This window comes from Vipera berus (genome assembly GCF_964194415.1).
Source record: "Vipera berus genome assembly, chromosome: 1".
Classification (NCBI taxonomy): Eukaryota; Metazoa; Chordata; class Lepidosauria; order Squamata; family Viperidae; genus Vipera; species Vipera berus.
The window spans coordinates 315,333,950-315,359,497 of record NC_138202.1 but is presented as its reverse complement, the minus strand read 5'-3'; the positions used below and the strand labels follow the sequence as shown (position 1 = coordinate 315,359,497).

Below are 25,548 nucleotides of genomic sequence, written 5' to 3'. Positions count from 1 at the left end.
ATAAAAGCTATTTTTCAGCCTGTTGGTACGGCTGGCTGGCTGAAGGGTTTGTTGTCACTGTGTGTTGGGGGGAGAGAGCACGGGGGGGGGGAGGCTCAAGCTAATCTCAATGTACACATGTACTTTGACAATAAAGGTTTATTATTTCAATAGCTCTTTATAATAAATCCTACAGATGTGGAGAATGACAGTATTGGTGCTTACTTGCAAGAAGGTAGAGGTGAACTGGTGTAATAAAAACAGCCTCATTTTAAACGCAGGAAAAATTAAAGAGATCATTTGTCAATTTCAGAATAGCCACACACCTCTGTGTATTAATGATTCACCTGTGGAGGTGGTTAGCAGCATCAAGTTTCTGAGTGTGCAGCTAACAAGTAGGCTAGCTAGTCTTGTTTGGAAGCATTATTGCTTCGGACAGGAAAGAGGTGCAGAGAGTGATGAGGATGGCAGAAAAAATATTGGTAGTTCACTTCCTTCTACCCAGGAAATAGCATATAAGTGATGCTTGAGCGAGGTCTGTGGGATTGTCTGGGATGCTACACATCCTCTTCACGACCTCTCTCTTTTGTTACCTTCTGGGAGGAGCTTTCGTGGTATCCGAAACAGAACATCTAGATTCAGTCACAGTTTTGTTTCATATAGTATCAACCTTGTGAACTCTTCAAGTTTCCTCTCTCCGCTATGTATTCAAAATGGACAGTCATATGTGTGTGTATGTATATGTATATAGCATGTGTATTATGTGTGTTATATATGTGTATGGGTAGATATATACTCTCTTTTGAGAGCAGGCAACAGAATTTAATTTTTAATGTGGGCCAGTGTGTTCATAGTAAAAAATGACAATAAAGATTTATCTTAATTATGGCCTTAAAAAAACCTGGATCATATAATACAATAGAATTATCTACCCAATGGCTCTAAATGAGAAGATCCTTATTCTGGGGAACCTACTAAGGGGGAAGGGGGGTAGGTTTATTCATCCTTTAATTTTTGTAATTCCTCAAATTAAAATGTTATCTAGGCTTAGTAATCTGCCACTACTTAGGGTGGCTAGAGATGTGGGGGGGGGGGGATAAGGTCAAGCAGATCTAACAGATTAGGGGATACATTTCCACATATTGCCTGCCAGATAATAAAGTAGGGAGGCTCTTTTCACCTCCAGCCAGTGAATAATCTTCAGAATATTTTCTTCGTGTTCATCTGGCTGGTTCACCCCTCCAAGGTTCATCCCTGACCAAGTTGGATACTTTTTAAACTGCATACTCTCATCTACATGTTCCATTTAGTAACTTACATTTTCAGAAGTGTTTCGCTCATTTGCCCTGTAATGCAAATTACAAGGATGTGCTAATGATGAAAGAAAACATTGAAAGCACTGAAATGAAATGGAATAAATTGCAAATGGATTAATCCTATGAGATGACATAAGGACAGTTGCTTCCTTTTTCTGAATTTCACGAATTCCAATTCTACGGTGTCACTACTAAATCCCATAAAACCATCAAAACCTCTTATTCTGATCATTTTGCTAACAGCAAACACAGAAATCCATGACTGAAACATTACTCTCAACAGCTTCTTACCGAATGTGTGTTGCAGGGAGGGACTCATACTGACGAGACAGAAACAATTCTCTGTGCTTCAACTGGTGCTTCTGTTTATCAGTCAGATCTATTTCTTTGGGAATTTCAGATTCTTCCTCAACTTCTTCTACATAAAAGAAGAAAAGAGAAGCCTGATGTAATCTTAAGAACCATTTTTCAGGAAGGTTTCTGTCCTCTATAAAACTTTCCATCTCATCTTACTATTTCTGCAAAAAAAACAACAACCACCCATCAGTAACCCAAACTGATCAGAACAAAACATAATATTCAATGGGAAAACAATCTATTTACAAGAATTATTTTCTATAACACAACAATAATACACCCTTGAGCTTTTTTACAATTATAATCATTTTGGATTGGATGCAACTGTGTCTCTCTACCAGCATAATGGGATAACTGGCAAAAGACATTTAAGAGCTAAGAAGAAATAAAAAGATGAACAACAATTCTTTTTCCTCATCTTATTTTTTTTCTTAGTCAAATGTATTAGCAGAAATTTCCTTTCATTATACTGAATTCAGCTATTTGCTATTTTTCTACCTAGATACTTAGAGCAATTTTACTTAAAATATAAACTAAGACTGCTACCTACTCAAAAGATCCATATATATCAAAAATTGTATTCACAGGAAAGTAACTTTACAACTGCAGCCTTAAAATATGATAAAATGCACTGTAAAATATAACCTGTAATTCCACTTTTGAGACTGAGCCACCGTTTTTACATATATTTTATGAATCTGCACTGCATATGCATTTTAAAATAGCTAGTGTAGAATGTATAAATGTATATTTTTATAATTTAATTTTTAACATCACCAAATAATTCAGTATTATTTCAAATTGCAGCACTTATTTTAGGTGAGATGATCACAGGTCAGGAATGATTGGAAGAACTATTTATATTAATCAAACAAATCTTTCTTATGGTCCTAGACCAGCATAAGGAGGATGAGGTATACACTATAAAAAACATCAGTAGCTAACAATAATTATAAAAAGATTTAAAAAAACAGAAATATATAAAGAAACAAAAGTCTCAAAAGGAATCTAAAAGGAAGGATAGGAACATTAAATAAATGTTGAGGAGCATAAAGGCTAATATATGGTAAACTAAAGCTATTATGGTACAAAAAATTCTGCAGTGGCGAGTTAGATACTCATTAAGATTAGTTTATGGTAAATATCATCATCTAGCAAATTTTAAGCACAGCATTGTATGTTGTATCTGAAAGCAGCAGGGAATATAGAATTATGCCATAATGGTGAGATGAGGTTGGTATAAATGTCCCGAGTCACAGTGGCAATCACTCTCCAGATAAAGAATTGTCCTGTATTGGCCTTCAAGGACAGCTTAGAGCAGGGATCTGCAACCTTGACAACTTTAAGGCTTGTGGACTTCAGCTCCCAGAATTCCCTAGCCAGCATAGCTGGCTGAGGAATTCTGGGAGCTGAAGTCCACAAGTCTTAAAGTTGTCAAGGTTGCAGACCCCTGGCTTAGGGGAAGGCATAACACCGTGCCAGAGTAAAAGCCCTCCAGTGGTTAGGTACTTCAAGATTAGTTAATTATGCCATGGAGGAAACAGAGTACCTGTTAGATTTACTGACAATAATGGCTAGATCCATTTGATGTTCTGTGTCTGCTAGACATTGTTTAACGAGTGCTTTGGCCTGATCATATCCCATGTTGCCTAAAAGACCTGGAGAGAAGCCCAAAAATGAAATTTTAGTTGCCTTTTTCCATGTGGACTGAAAATCATAGTTAATGGGGCAATACCAAAGGGAAACTAATATAACTCTATATCAAAACTCTCCAATCCCCAATGGTGTAATAGCCCCACATGAAGCCTTTTTCCTATTAAGTTAAATTGCTGGGAACAACAAAACTGGAAGGGAAAAAAAACAGATTCATGTGAAAAACAATTTCTATACAAGTTTCTGGGCTATTATTACACAAACATCTAGATCAGGGGTCTGCAACCCCCGGTCCGTGGACCGGCACCGGTCCGCAGCATACCAGCAAACAGGCCGTACAAACAAGCAAAGCTCCATCCTCGGGATGCCAGCAATATTGAATACCACATCTCCTCTGATCCACAGAAAAACCTTTCTCCATGGCACCGGTCCCTGGTGCCCAAAAGGTTGGGGACCTCTGGTCCAGACTGAGCATAGTCCAATGCTTGCTGTTTTGTTTTGTTTTTTACCAATTTCTATCAGCCCTAGAGATTCTCATAGTCATAACCTAAGAATTCTAATCCCTAACCTGCTCAAATCTGACTTCATCCTTCTATTCATGCTCGTACATTCTCACTATACAAATAGAGCAATTAATAGGGAAGAATGTGAAATTAGGTCTATAGAAGAAAGACTACTTGTTCAACCAACGTTTAGAGAGCCCTTTGGATTTTACATACTGTGGCCCTCTCTAATGCTTTGGTGCAGCTTCTGGGTCATGTAGTACTTTCCTGAAACTATCACCTATCTTGGGGAAAACAGGAATGTTTTGATCTGTGTTCTTCCTTTTTCACACCTTTATGTGCGATATACCAGATTATATTTCTGTCTGTATTCTCTTCTCTTCCATCTCAACCCAACAGTTTTATTCAGCAAGGATGGGGCTGTTGAGAATCTCACTGACTGCTTGCTTTTAAGAAAACTCTCATCTCCACCTTTTTGTTCTGAGACTAGGATTCCAAAATGCTTACATTTCTCTCTAGCCAAAAGGGTGAAGTTGATACTTGTAATACATTTCATATCTAAGATCTGTTTCTATGCTACAAGCTACTTACAAGAAGTTAAGAGTAAATTGAGCATAATGAAATACAGAATTTGGTAAAAAAAGAAGAAGTAAAGGCAACTTAAGATTTAGTATTGCACTTTTCCTAGAATTCCCACTTTAATAAAAATTCTTGACAGCACAGTAACTGAGATTTTTCACCAATCAGAACCAGAAGAAGCCTCTAATTTTACAGTGTAGCTTATATTAGGAAAGAGACTATGTACAGCAGGTGTGGGAAATGAATTTTCCCAAACTGAGACTGTTATGGAGGGCCACCAACGCCCTGCCTCTTCTGATGCCCTACCCCCTGCCGATGCCCGGCTGATGCTTTACTCCCGCCTGACAATGCCACAAGCCACTCAAGGACAGCAAAGGGGCTGGATGCAGTCAGTGGGCCAGTAAAGGCCCATGTCTGGTGTACACTATTTAAGCAAATAAAATTAGAAACTTGTCAAGGAGTTTGTAAAAAAAAACACTCCATGAAAACAGAGTTACATTAAGTTAACTGACCCACCTTCACCCCAGAAATTCATACAAGAGGGAGTCTTTTGTCCAACTCGTTTTGAATTTGATACTTAGGCATGACATTTTTACACTTTGACTTAGCCCTCATTACTTAGTACTAGCATTTCAATCAACATTAAAAATAAGAAAGAAATAAGTGAAAAACGTGAGAGGTGAGCCAGGCATTACCAATAAATAAATTTTAAAAAGAACTACTGTCTCCAAACTTGGTTTCTGACTTGCCTAAGCCAAATATCGCAACTGCAAAAAAGCACTTAATTCCATAGAATTACTTTTTGCACTGCCAAGACAGGAGGAGGAAGAGGAGGAGGAGGAGGTGGTATTTAAGTTCTAGATATATGGGTCAGCCTGTACAAATTCTGTTCCAGCAGTTGCTTGGGTGTATTGATATTAAACAAGAACAAGAGCAAAAATGCTTATCCCCTAATGATATGCTTGGCTGCGTTACTTAATTTCTTAAATCAAGCTTAAAATGTCAGGTAAGGAGCTGAAGTCAATAGTCTTTATGGTGGAAAACAATGTTTATTCAAGCATGCTTTATAAGCCACCAGACCACTTTACACAGACATTTCTAAAGAATGAAGAAAGGTACCTACATTAGCAATGTTTAATCCTATATAGTTGTGTGTTGTTCAAAGAATAGATATGTCTTTCGTATTTTCACTCATTATATATACAGATAAGTTGAATTCAGTACATTTCTGAATGTTCTGAAATATTCAAAATTATAGCCTCGCCAAGATAGATTTTAATAATTTAACTTTTATGTTTTTAAATATTTTAGTTTATAAAAGTTTTAAGATTATTTTAGGTCACTTTTCATTTTTCTTCACCATTAGGAGCACTATTTTAATGAAGTATAAAAATAATTTAAACAGATGTAAAAGAACAAGTAGAATAAAAGTGTATAAGAATAATATTTACACCATTAAAAGCTACACTTTTATTGATTGTAATGTCACGAAACTTCACTAAAGATTGCCTACTGCATATTTATGATGTAGTAGTTTTGGTCAGTACTAAAAGTTTGACATTAATCTGGTTAATGAGACATGTATGTATAAGAGTCAAACACTGTATAAACTCATCAATTAGACAATTGGCTGTTATGCAAATAAAAGGTACTCATTATTATATTTCTTTTGAACAGTGACCTCCAGGGAAAACAAAACACATCTTTTTTTAAGATTACTACCATTTGAGAAAACAATATTATAAAACAAACAATCTACATACTAACAGTAGCAATCCACATATGAACAGCAAGTCAGTGTTTTGTGAGCTGCACCTTTTGCAATGTGTTTCCAGGTGCAATTCAAGGTGTTATTTATTTATTTATTTATTTATTTATTTATTTATTTATTTATTTATTTATTGGATTTATATCTCGCCCTATCTCCCGAGGGACTCAGGGCGGTTAACAACAACAAAACTTAAAGGTCTCTGTACAGTAAATTAAAAATAAAAATTTGAAATAAATTAAAATAAATTAAAGAATAGAGTTAGTTATAACCTTAAAGTTATAACCTTAAAGCCCTCTAGGGCAGGGGTGTCAGACTGCTGGCCCGCGAGCCGGTTTCACCATACCTAAGCCGCGCCCACCCCATTGCCGGCAATGCAAAAAGAGTCGTGATACGTCACGACACATCACGTGACATGGCGAGTTTGACGCCCGTGCTCTAGGGCTTGGGGCCTTTTCATCTATATAACCACTTACACCAAATAGAACCTACTTGCCTATTGTGAGCCTGCAGAAAGTGCTTGCTGACAGTCCTCCCAGAGCAAGAGGAGACCTGCAGGCAAAAAGTTTCTGCAACAGCTTCCTTTCTGTTGAATGCTCTCCCACAGAAGACATTAGAACCACAATCTTACTCCTGGAATTCTGAAAACTGCTGAACATGTGGTATTTCAAAAAACAACTGAGACATTAATAATAAAGGTACTGGAGATATGAGACACTATTGTAAATGATTTTATGCTGCTGATATGATGAATTGTTGTGATGTTGGGACATGTTTAATAATTTTGATTTTTAATTACTGAATTATAAATATTGCACTGTCACTCTTGCTTATGAGCTGCTCAAGATTCATAATGACTGCAGTGCCGTAAAAGCAAATGTAACTAATAAATAAATCATAAGCAACAATTATTTCAGAAAAGTGACCACACAGTTCATATGGAACTCTTACCTAATCAATTGTTTATTTAATTATTGAGGTTCTAGGCTGCCCAACTTCAGCACAATTATGGGTGGTTCACAAGTTAAAATAAAAATTATGTTAAACACCATCAACCAAAGGACAACACGATCTCTAACCATGTCATCCCCAACTCACCATAACTAAAACATTGGAATAAATTGAAGTAATTTATGAAATTGCCTACAAAGAAAGTTTTTTTTATCTTCTCCAGTTCCCTGCTATTTTCCTACCAGCATCCTCATAACCTCCTTACACGTCAGATACAATATGGCAGCAGCATACTGGATAAAAGGGAATTGTTCAAAATCTTGCACAAGCTTATCTAATCTTGATTTATTTTCCCTGGCAATCCTCTATATTGCATCCCAATTTTGGGGAGACGTGTATGTTCCATACATGAGCTGTAAGGAACACAAATTGAGGATAAAAAAATTCATGGAAGGAAAATTTAATTAACTAAATTTCAAACTCAAGTCATTAATCTTTTAGAGTCTGAAACAAGAGAAACCATGAATTATTTTGCTCTTCTACTGAACTATTAACAATATGAATAAATACAGAAAAAAATAATACTGCACTAAATTAGCTAGATCAATCATGCTGTAGCTGAAAAAAGGGGGGAAAATCAAACAGCAAAATTATTAGCCCTTAGTTCCAGCTCTAATTGGTTGCAAGATATTATTTGATTACTTGTATGAAAATGCAGACAGGCATGAAATTCTGAATGCACATCCCACCAAGGGTATTAATAAATTGCATGTATATTCAGTTTCACAATGCAGAGTCTAATGAGTGCATACAGACAGACACAAAATATTATTTTAAGAATGCATAATTCATGCTATTTGTTTCTAAATAAAATAAAAAAACAACTTACTTGCATGTTTGTCGGCAAGCATAATGAGGCTATTGGAGATGTCTCGTCGCCTGTAAAAGCATACTACTTTTGCTTCCACATTACCACTGGCAGTCTAGAAAATGACAGAATTAATTAATGAAATACATGTTAAGAAGTAAACCTTAACATTCACCACAGACTTTCCACAAAGCCAAAATTCATCTATTTTTTAAAGCTGGCTCATGCCATAAGAGTAATCATGTCGAACAAAAAATGATTTACAGAAGACAGAATAACAGAGTTGGAAGGGACCTTGGAGATCTTCTAGTCCAACCCCGTGCCCAAGCAGGAGACCCTATATCATTGCAGAAAAACTGTCGTCCAATCTCTTCTTAAAAAGCTCTAGTGACGGAGCATTCACAACAACTGAAGGGAAGCCTTCAATCTTAGATTCTAGCTTTGCTTTGAGACTGAATATCTGTTTCTTTAAGTAAGGATTAAGCCCAGTTGCCATTACACCCTGATACATTTTTCTTGAAAAGTATTGTTTGCTTATTTCTTGCTCTGTTACCTATAACTCCTTTAAGAAACTAAAAAAAATATTTATTCCTGTATTTAATTATTTAGGAGGGCAGGGTCTGCTTCTTTGCAAGAACTGCTAGAGAACAAGATTGAAATCATCCATCAAGGTAGGCCTGGCCAGAAAACAGACACCCAAGGATTTCAGGAATAATACTTATTGCTGAAAGGCATCATAGTAACAGGATTTTAAAAGATGTCAAGAGTTTCTCTCTACTTCATCTTATGCCAAAGCAGAATCAAGGTGGGGTTATTTGGAACTTCTTTCTCATGCTAACAACTTTTTCAGGATTAAGTTGTATTCTTCTTCCCTTAACAATCCATTCCTATTTTCATCAACGTACACATATTGTCTTTAATAGGTCTACTCATTTTAAAGAGCCAGTTTGGTGTAGCGGTTAAAGACCCTGAGTTAGAAGGGTGAAATCATGAGTTCTTGGTTAGGAACAAGACAGCTGGATGAGTTGGAGCCAGTCATTCTCCCTTAGTCCTAGGAAGGAAGCAATACCAAACCACTTCTGAATCTTGCCAAGAAGCTGCCCAGATTTGTGTAAGCATTCACTAGGAGTCAACACTGAATCGAAAGCACACCCACCCACCCACACACACACACATTTTATAACATTGCCTCATGAAGAAGCTGCCAGGCTGTTTTGTTAAGCAACAGGAAGATGCTGTGCTCACTGAGGTATAAAGCACTTCTTCCTAACCATTTTCAAAGCATGCAGTCCTTGTTCTCAGTTTACTGTTTAAACAGATACAAAACAAAATGAAGGAAGAAAGAAACCCTAGTATTTGATTCTTAATCAAATGTGGAACATAATATAGTAATAATCTATACAGTTCTTTTTCCCCTGTGCGCACACACACACACACACACACAATCACACACAATTTTATTTTCAAGATTTTGTGAGGCAAACTAGGTTTAGCCAAGGATACCTAGTAACATGGCTAAGAATTGTAACGTACGTGTTTCATAAAGTCTGCAAACCCTTCCAATCACACTTCATTCACTCTGACCAGTGGTGTGCCCCAAACAAACAAACAAAAGTTGTTCCAAACTTGGAAAAAAAAGAACCAGAAAAGCAATTCTAGTGACGCTTATCACTTTCAAAGTCATAGACGTGACATAGGGCCAGGTTTTTGGTGGAACCACCCTCCCCAGAAGGTCTCTGCCTCTTTCACCAGATCAGATAAGAGTAGGTACATTCCAGATCTCTGCGCAGAAATGTTGCCATCCATTAGATCTTAGACATGTAACTTTTCTGTAGCAGCCTTTGCTCCGTGGAACACCTTTTCCTTAGAAGGGAATATTTGTAGTTCAGGGTTCAATTATGAGGTCCTTGGTGCTCTCTGAGCTTGATGGTTTTCTTACAGAAATATTTCATTACCAAACTAAGTAATGTCATCAGCATTGCAAGAAACATCTTGCCAGAAAACCACCAAGCTCAAAGCATACCAAGAACCCCACCTTTTCTCTGAGATCCAACAGGTCTTGACTCTTTTCACCTTTTGGAAGGCTATACATTTGGCTCTTCTCCCAACCACTGGAATAGGGAGAGGCTGGAGCTTGAAGATGATGGTGTTGGCTGTACTGGAGAAGCATGGTTGTGATGCCATGTTCTGGGTATTGCTTTTCTTATTTTTATGGCAGTTTGGCTTTGTGAGCCACTCAAGCGTTGTTGCTGGCTATATGTCCTTTAAATAAGTTAAAAACATACACCTGGAACAAGCCCTTTGCTCATTCACTTCGCAGCCCAGGTCAACCAGATTTGGATTCAATAGCAATTCATGCAGCCAACTTTCAGAAAGATTGCTACAATCATCATCATCATGCAATGAATTGGGCAACCTGCCCATCATATTGACTTAAAAATTGGTATCAGAAAACACCTCCAGATTCTCAATAAAGAAAACAGTTTATTTTTTTAAATATGTTTAAAAGCCAACACACTAAGCTAGACAAAGAAAGCAGATTGTCCAGCCAGCAGTTAACTCACAGAAGCCAGCTAATTAAGACAGCAGTCAATTAGCAACAGACATAAATTTAATGTACTGTTTCCATTTCACTTGTGTTTGCTGTTGTTTTGTCTTCAAATAATTTTTAAACATAATTTTTAAGCCAAATGCTGTCTACAGGCTGTTTAACTGTAACTCTTATAATAAATAAATTGAACACAATCATACAGTATGAGACCAAAGTCTGCATATAAGCTCTGAACAGGATAAAAATCATGGAAGCACCCACTCATTCTGTCCCCACCTCCAGAGCTGAGTCAGTGGAAGTTAACAGGAAGAGATATGTATTAATAGTTCACCAGAATACAGTCTTGAAATTTTAGCTATACCATGGAAATCTAAACATTAACATGGCACAAGAAAATGTCTAAAGTGCACTCACAACCCAAAGTTCAGCAAACAACGCAAACCAACTTATGGGCTTTGCAGTTTTAAATATCTTCTGCAATCTTAGCATCAGAATTGAAGAGCAACAAAAGGCCCATCTCAGAATTATCAATATGCCCTAACCAACATTATATTGAAGTCTTTGCAGGTACAAACTCAACACATTAGCAATACATGTGTGTAAAGCACTGTACTACACAATCAATTTTATTGATTGCCAAGTGTAAAGGAAAGTAGGTCACAGGAATGGGGCTGAGAATGGGAGGAAGGTTGCCAATGAAGTGGTAGCAGCTAAATCCCACTTCAGTTTAGGTGATGACATGATTAGACAGTGGCCAGTTTGCATAAATTAGCTGGGCTACAAGAGTCTTTATTCATTGTGGGCATTATGGATGGTGCTGCAGGAACCAAAAAGATATCTAGTTAAACCACATTTAATGTTCATTTCAGATGTCATGAGACATCAATGAACCATGAACCATTATGATTTGTTTAGGTGACTTAGCACCTGAGAAGATTCAAGTATCTGAGAAACAGATTCAAGTATCTGATCACATCTGAACAGAAGACAGGTGGCTGCCAATTGTCTGGAGAATGAAATAAAGTTCTCTCTCAGGTCCTCATCAGCACTAACACAGAAAGTGTAGCAGACAGATTCATCTTAAGTAAAATGATTTGCTCCAAAAAAGTTAGTGTTTAATTCTGACTTTGCCATTTTATCACACTGCTGCCATGGAGAACATCTTCAAATGCTAAGCATCCTTAGCACTGCCTGCTCAATCCAGGAGTGGGTCCACCTTCCCTGGCCCACCATTACTGACCAACTGAGGAACTGCATCTGCCTTTACTCTGGCAGTGAGCTAAGCTTGCGACCTCAAAACGAGAATGGCATGTTTGGGTCCAAAAAGAAGAAACCTGGGACCAAAATGGGGAGCTGGGTGCTACTGATTACAAAGCATGACTGGTTGCTTGTCATCCATGGATTTCAACAGTCACAAAACTCTAATGTCAGGATTTGCTGTCCTTGATTTCCAACTTCCCCTGAAATCCATCCCCTCATAATTTCTAAAAAGCAACCAAGGATGGAACCTGTCTTGTTATGGCTATCAATCCTCCTCTGTCACCCCCACCAAACCTGAAATGAAGGGAATGAGAAGACATGGCCAGAGTCACCATCTTTGAGTGGCAGAATACCCTCCTCCACAATTGGGCCCTGCTTCAATCTCTTCCAGCAAAATGGCAGGTCACCAGTGACACAAGTAAAATGAAGTCTCTTCACAGAGGTCCCTCTCCACCCCCCTTAATCTTAATCTGCCTTTTCTCTTTCCCCATGACTGCTTTACCACCATAGGCTTCTGGAGGGTCAGGTGATATTGTGAGTTATGACATCATTGTATATATGGCACAAAATACACCAAGACACAATGTGGCGCTGAAGTGGCTGGTCACAGTGCAGGGCTTGAGGCAGCATTCTTTGTGGTGGTGGCACCAGGGCTGAAGTAGAGGTCCAGGGGCAATGGTGGCTGGAAGACTGCTAAAGGCACTGCTCCTCTACTTCAGCCTCAGCACCATTGCCACCGAAGAATGGGACAGCCAAAAGGAGAGAGATGGGGAAGGGAGACAGATTGATGGTGGGGAGTTGTAAGAGGAGGCAGAATAGGAAGCTCCTTACCTTACTGAGATCGGGGAGGGACCAAGATGGAAATAGCTTGGCTTGGGGTTGGTCCCTGCCTAACAGCCAGTGGGATTTAATTAACAATGATAACAAGGGCTGCTGGATTGTCATCATTAAGCAATGCGGTCATATGTCATCGCGTTTTATGACCACTTTGCTTAATGATGGAGATTCTGGTCCCAATTACTGTCATAACTCAAGGACTAGCTGTAGTTTTAGGAGTTATTCTATACCAGGGATTGGGGCTTTTCCAGACATTATCAATTAGTAAAATTTAGATCAGTTCTGGTTATAGCAGCAATAATTTTCCTTGGACTGCTTTGTGATCTCAGTGACTGCTATTCATTTTTCCTTGCCTTAATTTGCCCCAACACTTATCATGATTACTGCCTTTCACTGGTTCTCCTGCATTAATTCTGCAGCTAGATTTCATCTAGTACAACGTTCTAGCTTGCCCACAACGTATCAGTCACAAGATTATGTACAGCAGAATTAATAACATCCCTATGTTAATGTTTATTTGATTTATACCCCACCCTGTATATTCACAACTATTAACTATACAATAAATATATAAGCAGAAAATATTCATAAAATACAGTTAAAGTTATAAATACAGAAAAAATCCTAAAGTAATTCTTTTAAAAAGATATTACTTAATTCTTTTCTAGACCAACTTAGAAGAAACTGTCTCCCAAAGAATAAGTTATAATTTATTTTTGAAATTCCTAAACATCACATACCTTGTTAAGTTCTTCTATTCGTCTGATAAGATATGGATTGCTTGAAGAATTTTCAAAATAAACATAATCTGTAAAAAAAGAAATAAATTTAAAATTCCTCAAAAAGCAGTATTACAACAACAAAATCAAATGGTCCATGTTAAAGTTCAAGCACTCACTGCTTTTATTTCTACAATGAAAGCATGTGGCCTTATTTAATTTCAAAATGTATAATTTATAAATAAATTATCTTCTTACCTCCCAGGCCTAACCCAAGGAAAACATCATTAATTTTTCTATCAGCAATGACTGGAATTCCATTAAAATATCTAATTTCAAAAATTTTGTTCGCATATTATATCAATTCTCAAATAATTATTTTTGTAACAATGCAGTTAAATTAATCAGGTACTAACAAATGTATTACATGAAAGCAATAAAACTAGGCAAGTGTATAATGGCTTTCCACCAAATAAGACTTGAAAATGGCAATTTCTAACCAACTTATAAATTTAGAGGTTCACAAAGAAATAGATTGTTACACAGCAGAAAATTGACTTTCATGTTAAAAATCTCTAATATATTAGCCTTCCATAACATAGATTCTTCAGCAGTGTTTCAAACATTAGTACAATAAACTTTCACCATAGGATAAACCATTATTTAACCACTTATTGGAGGAAGAGGTGTCTGCTAAAGCAAAATAGCTTATCAAATGCAACTGAGGTTTTATGCACAAAACAGGGCTGCAATGTTTTATTCACATATATTTTACACATGTGTAAAACGCCAAATAAGATTTTATGCATGGAGAGAAGCATACACTTTGTCCACTGCTTGCATCTGAAATTTGTTAAAGCAAAACATGTTAGATTAAGGGTTAATCATATACGCTTACTCTTTTAAAATCCAAATTATTGTTGATTAAGAAATCTTTCTTTCCATCAGTGTGAATCATACAGGCCTTTATTTTAATAATTACGAACATTTTTGCAAGAGCTTCAGAAGCCATCATGTTTTTGATCAAGACTATAGCTTTTCACGCCAAATATGGTGGATAATTAATCCATTCCAATAAGGCTTTTTTTCTTGAGCAGCATATACTATAAAGAACCATAGAGTTGTGAAGTATCTTGGAAATAATCCATTCAGCCTCCACAATGTACATGAATGAATCTTGCGACTATAAGATAGCTGATAAATGCCTCTCCAAATCCTGCTTTAATAACTGCTTCCTTAAATAACTGTAGCAAAGGAGAACCATCAACTCCCAAATCAGTCAGTTCCACTGTTGATTATCCTTGGAAAGGTTCTCTCAAAATTTTGTCAAAATCTGCTTCTTTTCAATTTCGACAACTGATTTGTCTTTCTTTCTAGAGCAAAAGATAGTAATTCTTTTTTATCTTCTATATCAAAGGTCTCCAACCTTTCTGGGCTTGCAGCCCAGAGAGGAGAGCAGCTTCCAAATTGGTGCGCACATATGCACGCAAATGGCACTAGCGGCCCCATTCACGCCTGCGCAAATGGGCCTCACACATTTGTCCGGTGCTGGCTAACCCATTCGTGCACACACACATGCGCAAATGGGGCCATGGGTGCTAGCGTGAGGGGAATGCACGTGCATGTGCACTGGCCAGCCATTTTCACAACCCACTGGCCAAGAGGCTGCAGTCCGGTAGTGGGCTGCAGACCATAGGTTGGGGACCCCTGTTCTATATGACAAGATTAATTTAAAGACCAATTTTATGTATCCCTCCCCCTTTTAATCTTCAAATTAAATTGTAAAGCTGGATAGTGCTTAAATTCAAAAGAAAAAAGATACTTTGAAGTGAGGTGTAGAACAAATCACTACTCTACAGCTCCTTAAAACAGCTCTGCCACAGCTGGCAGTCTTGGGGGGGAGTTTAAATTAGCAAAGTAACAATAAGGAAGATATTAAGAAATGCTTGCAATGCCTTATGAGAGCTACCGTCAGGACTGCAAAATTCATAACCTAAGTCAGTGTAATCCCATCCAAGGATTTTTAGAAGTATTGCTCTATAACCCTCGCATAGCCACCCTGTGGGAGGTTATAGATCAAATGTAAGTTGCAATCCAATTTATCTGAAAAGTCACTTGCTGTGGGAGAGTGAAATAATTAATAGTTTCTAGGGAGAGTTCAGTAGGACTACTTCCAGTAGGATTGTTTGGAGGAGGCCTGAAAAGAGATTTGTAGGCCGCTATGTAGATGTTTATCCAGAGTAATCAATAAATTACAAATGCACAATGGAACTTTAAAAACTTAATAAAATTAGGACTCATTTCAATTTCAAACATAGTTGCTCATAAAAAAGCTCCCATAACTTCAAGGGAATTTTCTTTGTATGGGACTGCATCCACAATATATTAGTAAACAAACCCTGCAGTATTGTACTCATGATACCACTGCATCCAATCAAGCTGTCTAGAAAAAATGTCTTTCTTTCAATGTACAATTATTTTATATTTTTGTTCAGTATGAACATTACTGTACTAATGAATTTTCAAGTTGCGAACTTTTGCCATTACAAACTTGTCTGAACATGAAGGTGGGAAATTTGGGAGAAGGAAGCAAAGGGTCATCTTCCAGAAAGACAAATATGTATGCAGTGTGCCAGAAACCAACCCCCGCCCACTCTCGTCCACCTTATGGTTTTTATGTGGTTGTTTTAATATTGTAAGACGCCTAGAATTACCTATCAGTTGGGTGGCTATATAAATTTGTTTAATAAATAGTTAGAAGATGCATGCCTTTCATGTGGAATATGAGACTGCCTTTTCTAAGATATTAATAGTCATTTACAGTTACTAAATATTTGTATGTTAATTAATCATGTAGTAGCTGATGAAGGGAGGGAGGGAGGGAAGGAAGGAAGGAAGGAAATATGGATTTGATTGTGGAGCTAAACTGACAACTCTGAATTATTTTCATTATTTCTCATCTCTAATCATTTCTGCATTTTCAGGAGAGCTCAATTAAGTACCCTTTATGATACAGATATTTCTTAGGATGGCACTGCAGACATCATGGTCTTCAACATGCCTGAAAATTTTTGGCACCCACTACATTTATATTCATTCATTCATTCATTTATAATCTTAAAATGGTGGAAATCTACTGTAGAATGCCAGGTAAGTTACTGGTCTCAGATATACACTGCATTTTTCACATTATTGTGTTCCCTACAGACCAAAGGGGGGGATTAATATAAATAAAACAGTGGTTAACTGGAGTCCAGTTCTATTCAGAACTGTGTCATAACCACCATAAAAGTCACAGCCAATTGTGTGCGTAGAATATCCTGGAAAGCTAGTTTGTGTAGTGGGCAGCAACCTTACCATTTTGCCTTTTGGTGTATTTGGTTTTTTTATTTATCAGCTTGTATGCTACCACAATCAACAAAATAACTGTAGGTTATTACTGGGTGAAATATCATAACACGGTCTCAATATTCCAAGCATGCCCACAAATGTAGGAAAGACTCCTGTTCCACATGTTGTCTTAAGCTTAATGTCCTTACTCACTAGTAAGTGGTGCAAAGGATTACAATTATAATTTCATTTCATTTCCTAAATGTCACCCTTTGACAATATAGCCAATGTAAAACCTGGACAACTTACAAAGTGAGAGCATACAAAACACTTTATTTGGAAAAGTTGTATTCAGGAACTTTGAAGAAATGTCTGATTCTGAATATGAATCTACTGCTTTCTATATTTTGGAGATTTCAATTCAATTCAGAGCTAAATGCTCAAAATTCCATTTCACATTCAAAGTAACAGTTCCATTTTATGAAATTCCACACACCAAATGCCTTGAAATGATTTGTACACCCCATTAAATAGCACAAACTTCATACTGGCCTAGTTAGACAACACACTTTTACAAATAGAAAGCACGAGAACACTTTTGGGCAGCAATATGGGCTACAGACTAATTTATTGTTCAAAATTTGGCCAAGTAATGATTCTAATTCTTTGTTCTTACCGACATGAAATACAATTATCCAATTGCCCCAAACAATAATCTAACAGCAAGTATTAAGTACCCATACTACTTCCTCCTTTCCATTCTCCCACACCTTAAAAGAAGCTTGACACATGATTGTAGGCCTCCTGGTACACCAAAAGATAAAAAGTACAGGAGGTAAAAAGCTCCTTAGGATTAAGAACAAAATTATTTATTTTCCAGGATTGGGAAAAGTCTTACAACATCCTTCTTACAGCTTTCAGGAAAAAGAAAAACTGTATACTGTTTTCCTTTATTCAGAGAAGACAACAAAAAATATTTGTATTTCATGTGGATAGGTATAAATTATTTTACTTCAGTCCATTCTAAACTGAATTCGGTTTTAATTCAGAGGAGAGAAGCCACCTACATAATCTAAAGCTAAGATAAGGCTAAGTTAAATTAAACATTATTCTACTGTGACAAACTCATTTTTATGACATTCCTAAATAAGGGCATTTATTGCTATATAAAATATCTTATAATTGCACATTACATCACCAAAGCCCATTTTTATTCTAATCTGAAATTCTAAGCTAATGAAAATATGAAAAAAAAATTACATAGGGCGCAATCCTGGACTGAAGTAGTTTTGACCATCAGTAGTAAAACTTTTATTTCCAAGTCCTTCCTTCAGATTTTCATAAAATAGAGCATTATTTCCATTAGGAAATAATCAAACATTCTTTACTGCAATTAGATGTAATATTACCTGCTAAAACACTGTTCTAGAACATACAGATGAATTTTATGAAGATGCACAGAAATACAACATATAAAAACAAAGAGGATACTGGCATCTCAAAGCTCAGAATAAAATATAAAAATAATAAATTAATACTCAGTGAATAAAGTGATGATTAGCAAAACACAGTATCTGGTGAAACATGCTTGGTTTGATTAACTTAGAAAGTTGCTGAAAAGGACCAGAGCAACAGCATAAGTGTTAATAAACTGGGCAAATGCTGAAGCATGCGCATGGCCACTTAGCAACATACCAAACACTACAGAGATACTACTAAGTGTTCACAACACAATCTCCACACATGTGAATTGTGTTAATCACAAAACTGTATCACCTTGGAGAGTGGGATGAGGAAAGACAAGTAAAATTGTGGTTGGAAGGATCAAATTGTCATACATTGTATTATAGCTAGTAAAATTGCCACAGGAATTAAAACAATGAAACTTTTCCATATAGAACAAATATTTTTTTATTTATTTATAAACTATAAATTGCTACAAGTTTTGCAAAAAAAGTAATTCTGGGCAGCCTTTACATTTCATTAAGCCTGAAAGGGAGAATTAGGTAAAAGAAGAAAAAGTAATAGAACTTAGAGATGAAAATTCACTGTCAGATAAGAAGGGTTATAGACACATTTTTTCCTAAAGGAATTCAATTATCATATATTCCCATTGCTATCTTGGGACAATGCTGCCTGAATTTGCTTCATCATACATTAGGTATGATTTATGAAACTTATGCAAATAAAAACAAATTTCAGCCAAGCTGGATTCTATAATTTAGAGCCACAATCCTTAACACATTTATTAGGGAATACTTTCCTTTTAAATTTATTAGGTTTAATTCTAAATAAGCATGGATGGGAATATAATATTAAGAGTATGTTGTGAGAAAAGCTTGATCAAACAAAACCTGTATGGGGTGGATATAAAGTAATTTGTTACACTTTATTTTGTTCCTCGATGTTATATATCTCTAGCTTCAAACGCAATATGAATTGTTTTGCAGTTCCCACTGATAGTTAAGATAGACACTGGAGGTTTAGCAGACTTATTTAGTGTAATTTCATACCTTTTGTAATTGTAATTTTAGATTACAATTTTAGATTACAATTCCTAGCATTTTTTGTCACTGGTTATACAAGCAGGAACTGGTGGAAATTTAACACATCTGGAGAATAATTGAAGTTAATGACTTTCCTATTTTTTTTTCTTTTCAACTCCCCTGTACATTTGAAATGCTGTTCCACAACAGGGGAAAGGCAGTTGTCAGAGTAGTGTGTTGATTGGCTTCATGTCATAAAGAAAGCCAATCAGCACACTATTCCAGCAAATTTTACTAAAAGCAGGAAGAACCTGTTGGTCTTGAGCTAGTCTACATATAACCATAAAAGGAGTGAGAGTAATCCCATGTCAAGCTCATCACCAAGCGTGACACACCTCTGGCCAGATTTGGCATCAAATATGATGTCTAATTGTCATGAACAGCAGAATGTGCTAAATTTGTGCTTGAGATGAAACACCACAAATTGTACTGGAGATTCCTTTAATGGAATGTTTAAATGGACAGGGAAACATCAGAAGTACCCATAACATTCCCCCAGAAAGAAAAGGCACAGATTGAAGGATCTCAGAACATATGGCAGTGCGGCTAAATTCTGTTACTTTTGTCCTGATCCTCAGTATCTATCCTGAGTAAAAAAAACCAACCAACCAGAAATCCATCTGTTGGATCTACAAAATTGATTTCTCCAACCCCAGATTCAAGAATTAAACTATAGTTTCTCTTTACTCCTCCATTGCTTGTTTCCTCAAGACAGTTCTTTCATTCACCTCTTCCATTTCTCCGTATTGCTTTGGATCCAGCTTACTATTACTTTCTATCGTCATTATTTGAGGATGTAGCTATGGCCTGAACAGATGGACCTATTTCCATTTGCCTTGTAGGTGAATATTGATGGTATGTTTCTCTCAACAGCCTTTTTTTTTCACTAAAGAAAGCAAACCTCCAGCACATAGAGCAAGACTGTACCTGAGAAAAGTCAAGTCCACCTTTCTTTTTTGCTTTAGAAATATTTTTTTTTATTTTAATTCCATTTATATCCCGCCCTTCTCCGAAGACTCAGGGCGGCTTACAAGCTTATTAGTGAGAGGGGCATTTCTTTCAATGTTTTAATTTCTATTGTCCCAATTTATTTATATAGCTATGTATAAATCATCCTTCAACTGACACTTATAAGAACTTGGGTTTATATTATATTCATAAAAATGTAACATTTCTCCACACAATTGCAAAACAGCTATGACCAGAAAAGGCCTTCTCATGATAAACACTATTTCATATTCAGGTTTTCATTTCCATGGACAAAATATTTGTTTTGTTAGGGACCAAAAATGAAGAGTGCATAATAAAGAATGATGATAATGATCTAAAGCCATTAGAAATAATCATATACATCTAACCAGAATAAAGACCAGGCTTATAATCTCCTAAAGCCAACAGTACTTAAGTAGAACTTTATTCCGGTTCTTTACATTTTCACTGAATAATGTACAAGTAAGAAATGAACAACTCTCACTTTTTGATCAACCAATACAGTAGGTGAAAAGTGAAGATATAAGTTCCACATACAAAATGGAATAAAGGAGACAAAGAAGTAAAACATGTACTACTCAATAGTGGCCTCTAGGAAAATACATAAGCACTCAACATAAGCCCTCCAGCACTGAACCCCATTAGTATGTTTTCATATATGCAATATATCTGCTACAGAAGTAGTTCAGGATCAGAACTAGCTATGAAAATGGTCCTGAAATAGTACGGAGAAATTCTGAATGTATCATTCCAAAAATCCAGATCAGTCCTTGTTTGACTTCTTGTTTTGGGGCCAAATGATATTAGGAATGGCATGGAGAGCCCATCAGAATAAAGGTCTATACAATTTTTCTAAGAGGAAATGCTGAACTAATGACTCACTCCAGAAACTTTGATTTATCCATTATTTAAGGCAGCTGATTCTCAAATAAGCTGCTACAGAAAGGTATTCTACTTTAAGGTGAAGAACAGCATCTGGAGTAGAGTTGGGCACTCACAGTAAGATTTTATTGATTCTTGATTGGATGGCTTCAAGTTGTAATGGATCAGAGAAGGAACCAAAACATTTTTTCTTCCTAGTGCTTTTCCCACAAAGGAATTTCCCACAATGTCTGCTTTTTTCAGATCAACTGAGGGTTGATCCATTGGTTCATCCATTGCAACAGGCAATCTTACAGCGAGATGAGCAGCAAATAAATTTAGTAAATAAAATAAAAAATAAACTTGACCAACTAATTTACTCGCTGAGGCTGATATGGGCTGAAAGAAAGCGACGAGCCCAAAGTCACCCAGCTGGCTTTCATACCTAAAGTGGAATGTGATCTGAACTATTTCTATGGCAGCTAGCAAGTATGATTGCTTAGTAGCCTTTAAACTTTTTTTTACAACTCACAAACCAACATACCAACATAGGTAATGGATGGTTAGAAGTTCATCCTATTTCCAACTACAGCAGGGGTCTTCAAACTCGGCCCTTTTATGACTCATGGACTTCAACTCCCAGAATTCCTCAGCCAGTGTGAAGACCCCTGAACTACAGCATACTAGATACTACACAGAAGCCATTAAGACTAGCATTTTGTCACGTTTATTTTCCATGGAGCCCATCTCAGCTTTCTGGGTAGCAGATTTTAGATTAATCATGACCTGATGAAAGAACATTCCATTCTACTATAAATTAGTTTCAACTGAGTGAATAGTATAATGTTTTTATTTTTTTTAGAAGTCTACTACATTGATAACTTTTATAAGCCATTTCTTCAGCTATCTGTTGCTGATGGGATGTGCTTGCTAGACTTTCAATTCTAATACCCTCTATTTTATTTATAAAATGTATTGGCCACTCATCTTACCACAGGGTAACTATTTGTTAGCACGCTTGTTTTATATATCAAGACAGTACACTGGTTATTCCTTTTCCCTCCACCTTTATGCAGCACCCTGGAATGAAATGTAGGGAAGAGTCCAAAATAACCTTCACGTTTTGCAGCTGGAGTTTTGAACCCAAAACTAGTATTAGGCCAACGCTTAAACTGCTTCATCACTCTGAAGAATGGAACTGACAAGCAAATCAACGCGCGGGGGGATGCGATACCACCAAGCACGCTGGGCCCTGCTGCATTATCCGCCCTTCAACGACAGAAGGACCAACTGGGCAAGGCCGCCTTGCCTGTTTTCAGAGAGCGTTTCTTCACGGCCGAGGACGCTTGAGAGTTCCCACACTTGAAGGAAGGAAGGAAGGAAGGAAGGAAGGAAGGAAGGAAGGAAGGAAGGAAGGGAAAGGTTTCCAATCCAAAGCTCACTTCGGATGCGCGGTTTCCCTTCCCGCCCCCCTCCCCAAGCATTAGCCCGTCGACTGCAGTTCCCGAGCGAGGGGGTTCCTTTTGGGCTTCGCGAGAAGCGGGGGGGGCGCCTTCCCCCTTCATCATCATCATCATCATCATCACCACCACCATCTCCTCGCCACGGTGGGTGGTGGCCTCCCTCGTCAGGTTCTCTCGTTGGAACGAACCACGGGGCTGGTTCTACCGGGGGGGGGAAAGAGGCGGGTGTTGGGCTAAGCTCGGCTTCCAACCTGCACGCCCCTCTCCTCCTTCCTGTTCCTTTTTTACCCCCCCACCCCCCCACCCCCGATATCTCCGTTCCTTCTTGGCTCGGAGCCAGGCCTTTCTGGCGAATGCAAACTAGAGGCCCGGGCGCGTGGCGTGTCCGCCAAGGACCCCCACATACCTCCCACTCGATACATGTTAGCCGCCATGTCTACGCTCTGCGCCCTCCTTGTTCTGTCGCCGCCGCCGCCGCCGCCGCCGGGCTGGGGAAGGGGAGGAGCGTTCAGTTGCTCTCGCTGCTGTTGCTACTTTTTACGCCACTCGCCCCCGGGCAAATCAGGGTGCCGGGCGGCTCTGCAGCTTGGCTGGCCAACCCGCTTGGGGGAGGGGATCCGAATAAAGCGCAAGAAGCGAAGGGTTAAAGCAAAGCGGGAGAGGAAGGGTTAAAAGTGTGTGTGTTTGTGTGTGTGTGTGTGTTACTCTTTCCCCCTCCCCTGTGGGAGAGAAGAAGCTTTTCTGGGTATCGTGGGGAAGGGAAGAGTATAAGAGGCGCATCCTGGGGGCGTTTTTGTGCGTGCAGGCAAGCACGGGCAAGTCAGGGTTTGACCTGCTAGAAAGTGTGCTTACAGGTACCTTCTACATCGGCAGGGGTGTCAAGATACAAAAAATGGGACTAAGTAGCGTAGTTGGCAAAAAAAAACCTTTAGGAGTTTGAGAGAGAAAGAGAGAGCACTAGAAGAGCTTTGTGTTGCAAAGTGGACCATAAATCCATGTGGGCTATCATCATACTCTAAAGTTTACCCTTTTTGTGTTGCAAAGTGGACCATAAATCCATGTGGGCTATCATCATACTCTAAAGTTTACCCTTTTTGTGTTGCAAAGTGGACCATAAATCCATGTGGGCTATCATCATACTCTAAAGTTTACCTTTTTGTTGTTTTTCCCTATTCGGTGCTCCAGGACTACTACTACTACTGCATCCCTGTCTCTTGCTTGCAAATATGGGGCAAGAGTCCTTATGGAGGATGTGAAATTCCAGAGAGGGAAAGGACCAAAGACTGCTTTGACTGAACTGACAACCCTGTTCTTGATCTTTTAAATGCACCTTGAGGTTAGAGCTGACTTAATGTGATTCCCAACAATTTCCCAACAAATCTGGAAGATTTAAGACCAGGGTAGAGGTACAGTCTATTTATAAAGCATTTTGCAAGGTTGCTGGGTCCTGTTTTTGGATGTACAGTATACAATGAATCTTAAGGAGTATGAACTGCCATCATTACTTTAAGAAGTATAAATAGGGTTGATTTTAGAAATAGGGAAAGATCCTAAATTTTGTGCTAGTTATAGCTTTATTATATTAAGGTCAGTTCTGAGGAGTTAACAACTATATTGGCTAGATAGAAGATTTTACACTGTTTATCTGCCCAGTGGATTCAATCTGGCAGGATTGACACACTTTTGAGTTTCTTCAATTAAACAATGCCACTGATTGGGATCCCAAAGTGCATTCTTTGCAGCAGGACTTGTACTCTGAAATGAGATGCCCTCCCAAGTTTGGAATGGCTCCCACTATGCTGATAATTCAAAGGCCCTTTACTCAGGCTCTTTGTTTTTTGGTTTTTGTTTTCATATTTTTCATGTTTCAAATCATTTGTAAACCACCCAAAGTTGCTGGGAATCAAGTGGCATATAGATTTAATAATAATTCAATTCATGCCTCTCTTTCTGGGTTTATCAAAGATAATCAGACATGTTACTGATATACTGTATTGGATTTAAACAAGGAATGGGGTCTTCTGTATAGTATCTTTAGATGCTGAAAAAATGATTTAATTTGATTCTGATTAAATTTTTAAAACTAGTGATAATTAAGATATGTTTTCCATGGGACTTTGTTCAGTGGATTGAGGTTTATTATATGCAAACTTGTGCCAAATTGAATGATTTCAGACTCTGAGGTGGCACTTAGTAAGGCTATCTGCTTCTGCCTTTGCTATTTGACCTTTTTACCTCTGACCACCATTGTAAGACAGTTATTAGACATTTAGTGTATTACTTAATAAGTGCAGGGAAAAGATATAAATTGTTTTTATATGCTGATATTTTGGCAATTTAGGAACAGTATTATCTCTGCATAATTTTGTAAAGGTAGTACAGTGTTTTGGGGAAAAGTATTCTGCTTATAAGATTAATTGGGATATTGTTTACTTCTATTAGGTTTAGTTTAGTTTATTGATTTAGCCCATAGGCCATATCAATATACAGAGTTCCAAACACAAATTATTAATAAAATCCTATATAAAAACAATTTAAAATGAAATTGGAGTAAATTACAATAATTTAATATATAAATAAGATAAAATTATGTTTCAGTATCACCCCTACAATCTAACCAAATCAATCCCACATATGCCATCTCAGCCAAATCATTTTACTCACGTATTAAATGTTGTTTTCAAATTCTGGCTGCACATAAGTATATTGCTTTTATATGAGGTTCCCAGTGGGTCATTTATTTAATATATGAACCTAAATAGCAATAAAGGTTTTTTTTAAAAAATGGGCTTTGTAGTTTTTACGACTATATTCAATATTTGGGATTTTACATACCCCATATGTGGAAATAAATATGTTAAATATTTTAGAAAAGATTGAATGAATGGGTACAGATGAGTTAAAATTCCTTGAAGTTTGTGGGGAAAAATGTTATTTAAATTAACATTATCCCTCACTTGATTTATAGCTCTGAGGTATCCCTATGTTAATACCAAATATTTCCTTCAAATTAATAC

General features: G+C 37.4%; 1 protein-coding gene across 1 annotated transcript in view; it reads right to left on the bottom strand.

Moving 5' to 3' along the window:
• The window catches only part of MTA3 (metastasis associated 1 family member 3), a gene marked incomplete at its 3' end in the record, with an annotated part of 141,139 nt that extends 118,131 nt beyond the window's left edge, over nt 1–23,008 (bottom strand). Inside the window, exons 1-4 of the mRNA XM_081315101.1 lie at nt 22,938–23,008; nt 13,363–13,430; nt 7,996–8,089; nt 1,587–1,713 (exon numbers count right to left, since the gene is read on the bottom strand). Of these exons, the coding sequence (XP_081171227.1) occupies nt 1,587–1,713; nt 7,996–8,089; nt 13,363–13,430; nt 22,938–22,965 (317 nt within the window). The 5' untranslated portion in view covers nt 22,966–23,008. The remainder of the gene's footprint in view (nt 1–1,586; nt 1,714–7,995; nt 8,090–13,362; nt 13,431–22,937) is intronic.
• Nucleotides 23,009–25,548: the final 2,540 nt, after the last annotated feature.